The sequence below is a fragment of the Gregarina niphandrodes genome, assembly GCF_000223845.1.
Source record: "Gregarina niphandrodes unplaced genomic scaffold scaffold00066, whole genome shotgun sequence".
Lineage (NCBI taxonomy): Eukaryota > Apicomplexa > Conoidasida > Eugregarinorida > Gregarinidae > Gregarina > Gregarina niphandrodes.
Genome location: NW_011645832.1, coordinates 17,654 through 22,128, shown reverse-complemented (window position 1 = coordinate 22,128; position 4,475 = coordinate 17,654). Strand labels below are relative to the sequence as shown.

At 61.5% G+C, this 4,475-nt stretch overlaps 1 protein-coding gene across 1 annotated transcript; it reads left to right on the top strand.

The window, feature by feature from the left end:
• Nucleotides 1-536: 536 nt before the first annotated feature.
• GNI_178290 (putative PPPDE peptidase domain protein) lies at nucleotides 537-3,679 on the top strand (the record flags this gene model as incomplete). The annotated part of the gene is made up of 3 exons (XM_011135159.1): nucleotides 537-2,854; nucleotides 3,048-3,324; nucleotides 3,539-3,679. 3 exons carry the CDS (start codon nucleotides 537-539, stop codon nucleotides 3,677-3,679), a joined length of 2,736 nt encoding a protein of 911 aa, XP_011133461.1.
• Between the last annotated feature and the right edge of the window lie 796 nt (nucleotides 3,680-4,475).

Below are 4,475 nucleotides of genomic sequence, written 5' to 3'. Positions count from 1 at the left end.
CCGGCTCCCTCCCGGGGGCGTCCCCGGGGACGGCGTCCTCCCCGTCCCGAGTGGCAGAGTTTCCGGCTGCGGTGGAGGAGGCGGGGAGGGGTGCAGAGGAACCGGGAGAGGCGGAGGCCCGTCGGTGGGCGGGTCGCATTACGCAGTTTCCGGTGCGGTCGGTGGTGAAGGTGACGGGGTTGGGTAACCGGCCGAGTGGTCCGGGAGCGGCGGGGCCGGTGCGTGGCTTGGGTGCAGCGTTGTCCGGCGGACCGGGGTCGAGTGTGGCGCAGTGTCTGAAGGACTACGGGCAGGAGTTTGCAGACCCGGCTCCCGTGCACTGGTCGAAGGCCCCCGCGTGGGAGAGCTACCGTCCGGGCCGGCGGTTGTCTGCAGAGCGACGGGCGAATTCGGCGCAAACCTTCGACGCACTTCCACGCGGTCGCAAACAACTCGGGCGCAGCTTCGGACCCGTCTCGCTCGACTACCCGCTTCCCGCCAAACGCGACCAGATCTGGACCGGCGTCGTCGAACGCACACGCCCCGGCGGACAGGTCATGCGCAGCTCACTCAGCGTCGCAGACGGCATGCTCGCACCACTCGTCGAACACGACCTCGCACTGCGTCCAGCGCGCGCACAAAACGATTCTGCGCGGCACACGCTCTTCCACAACCACCAACTCGACCTCCGCTCGGACTCCGGCGGCCGCGGCCGTGCCGGCGAGCGCGCCGCCCGACACATGTGTGCACGTGGCCGGAACGCCAGCCAACCTGCCGGCGAGGGCGGCTGGCTCGTTGACCAGTCCGCGCGAGAGGCTGCGCGCGAGGCCGCCACCAAGGAAGCTGCCGCCCGAGCGGCAGCCGAGGCCGAAACGGCGGCGGCCAGAGAGGCGCTGGAGTGCTCCTACCTGCCCGACGGCTGGTACTGCTACGGACCGCCGCTGAACGTCAAGTACGCCGGCGACGCGGGCGGCGGCGACCGCGACCAGTACATCGCGCAGCCGGGAAGATTCGCACAGCCGCAGGACGCGCGCACGGCGGCCTTGGAACGCGCGCGAGAAGAATGCTGCAACTGCCGCGACGGCTACTTCGCCAGACCCGCCCGTTTCCGCGCCTCCGGCTCCCTCTCGCTGCAGCCTGCTCCGACACACGCGAAACTGCGCGCAGAACAAGCCGCGAGACAACCCTTCACCGGACTCACCAGGGCCGCACGAGACGCACAGGACATCAGGCCCCCTAAAGCCGTCCATGACCTCAAACACGACGCAGCCAAGACACCCAACCAAGTCCACCAGAACCAAGACAACAATAAAACCCAAGATACCAACCAAGACGCCGGGAACGACCACTCCCAAGACGACGCGAATGATAAGCGGCGAACGAATGCTACAGAGCCACGCTCGCGACCACCACCCCCGCACGCCGAACCACCGTCGCTTGAAGACGTACCCGTCGCCCCCGCGGAGCACCCTCCCACGGCGGGAAACCCTTCCTCTGCTGGAGTAAGGAAACTGACAGAATACGGCAGCGACCGGGATGCCAAGAACGCCACCGGGGTCGCGGCCAAGGGCGCCATGTACTCTGGCCTATCCGCCGTCGAACCGAGCGGCCTGGACGCAGGGATCTATGTGGGGCCGTCACTAATTGAGAGACGTGCGGCGCACAAACCCGAGTTTGGCACAGCCGGTGAGAATCGTGGGAGTCACGAAGAATATAGTGTTTTTAAGGATGTAAATCCACAGGACTTGATTGATCCCGACCGGAGACTATTGGAGCACGGGTTGCACCTCCAAGGACTGAACCTATCGGATGCAAAGGATGCCACGCGTGCCTTCATGAAAAGTTTCCAGGCCCCAGAGACCGTGCTCCACGCGTCGTTTGACGACGCCATGAATACGACCCACCCAGCTAACCTAAACGACGTGGATCTATACAAGGCACGGTTTGAGGATAACTCGCCGGCAGCGCGCGAGTTGCGGCGGCAGATGAACCAGCTACCTCATCACGACTTCGTGAAACAGCGGTCTGGTCACCTGGCCTACACCGGGGCGGCAGACCACGAAGCGGTACAAACGGACGCACACGGCGAGTCCAAGAAGACCTTCGCAGCCTTGGCCAAACCGGTCGGAAGCGCCGCCACTCGGACGGTGCCCGCTGCTGCACTACGGGAGGACGCCGAATCCCGAGAGGGTGTGAGTGCACTGAGGGAGGACGCCGTTCTCGAGTCCTCTGTCGAAGAGGAAGATCCTCCCCCACGGGAAGACATGCACCACCAGTTTCTGAAGAAAGGCGAAGGCCACTTGAGCAGTGAGCGCCTGAGTCATGTAGAGCCGAACCCGACTGAGGGGGACTCGAATGCGACCGGCGACGTGAAGCACACTTTCGATGCGTTGGCCCAGCCCCGCACTGCGGTGGCTGCAGGCTTCGTGACGAACGCGCGCAGGGGCGAGCCGTTGGACACCGACCGTTATGGAAACTTGCATCCTGTGTCGCAGTTTAGTACAGACCCCCAAGACGCTCCGGAGCCGGAGGGACACAAAGACAAGGGGAAAGCTGGGCAAGGCGGGGGGCAGGCGGGGGGTGATGAGCAGGAGTCGACTGGCGACGATGTGAGTCGCGCGGAAGGCCGTGCAGGTGGCAGCGGCCAAGATGTGCGTCGCGGGGACGACGCAGGAAGCTTCGGTGGCGGTCACCGACTGCACAGTTCGGACGATAAAGTGCAGTTGTCTGTAGGAGGCGCTAGTCCTGTAGCCCCCAGTCGTGGGGCTCCTAGTCCTGCCTTCGAACTGACGCCAAAGTCTGAGTTTGACCACGATCTGGCCCTCAACTCGCTCGAGAGCGAGGGTGGGCCTCCGTCGCCTATGAAGAAGCCGGGGTCTGGCCACCCAACACGGCAGCAACTGCGCTAATTTTTTTGGGCTAATGCTTCCTGCGAATGATGACAGAAGAGCTCAACTGTCAAATTTTTTTCCGGAGCATGCAGTCTACCTAAACATCTACGATATGAGCAACGGATAGTAAGTGGCAGCCCATACGTATGTGATCACGCCGGCTTGTAATTGTTGAAGTGCTCGTATGTTGTCCCCGTTCCTGCTTGGCGAGAATATCCGCGGCATCTGGCACACGGGAGTCGAGGTGTTTGGAAAGGAGTACTTCTTTGGTGGCGGTATTTACAAGGTGCCCCCGGGGGAGTTGGCGGCGATGCAGTTGAAGCAGCGACGGTTTCTGGGAACTACGAGACTGAGTCAGTACGATTTCGAGACTTTCCTCGTGGACCTCAAACCTTTGTTTAATCATACAACCTACAACTTACTTACCTGGAATTGTAATCATTTCTCCGATATGGTAATAGCACGACCGGTCGATCCAACACGTGGGCTCGGCGGTCCAACACGTGGGCTCGGCGGTCCAATACCTGGGGTCAGTGCAATACCTGGGGTCAGTGCAATACCTGGGGTCCAATACCTGGGGTCAGTCCGATTATAGTGAGGTGAGGTACCCCAGTCACTTTCCTGGAGCAAACCTCTTTGTCAAGAAGGAACCACGCCTCTTTGCTTAGTTGATGAGATTTCTCGTTGGACGAGGCATCGACCCTGAAATTGTCAACCTGGGCTCCAAAGTTCAAAAGACCTTCATGGGCAGGTGTTTGGCCAACTGTCTGATGGCGGTGCAGCCGCAGGATACAAGTACGATTCTCTGACGTGGCCCTGGCTCTGCCCTCTGCCTCTGCCCTCTGGCTCCGCTCTATGCCTCTGTTCTCCGGCTCTGCTCTGTGGCTCTGCTCTCCGGCTCTTTTATGACACTGTCGCGAAAACCAGTCCGGTCGCGAGACCCTATCCTGTCGCGATGGCCGGCGCGAGGAGACCTAGCGGCATGAGATCTAGCGGCGTGAGACCTAGCGGCGTGTGCAGTATTCTCTGGTGTAGGAACGAGTGAAACGCAAGGAGTGCAGCGAAGCGTGCGTGGTTGTGGGCAGCACTGAGTTGATTTTTCAGTGAGTCGAGTGGACCAGAACTTGGTGCGTGCGGAAGCGAGCCGGGGCGCACGGCAGGGCACGGCACGGTCGGTCTCTTTAACAGTTCAGCGCAAAGTCGGTCGGCGCTGGGTTGATCGCCGGCGGATTTAACATAAAAGCAGTTTTGGTGGAGTCCAGTGGTTGAGGTTTGCTGGCTGGGTGAGCCGCAAGCGTTGATGATTGCGGTTCACAAGAACTTCTCCGCCCAGCCTGCCTTCCGCCCGGCCCTTTGCTATAGCAACTGTACCAGGGGACAATGTGCACCAGGGGGGGGGACTTAAACCAGCCGGGGTCTCAACGAGCGAGACATGCTAAGACATTGCCCACGAACATACGGTCGCAGTTGAAGGGTTGTACCTCGTTGGTCCGTGCCCGTCCACCCCGGCACGCCGCATCTTCCTGCTTGCGTTTTCCTGTTGCTTTTGTTCTTGGCCAACTCCGGGCTCTGGCACCGAGTGCTTTGAACCCGCTTCCGAGGGGG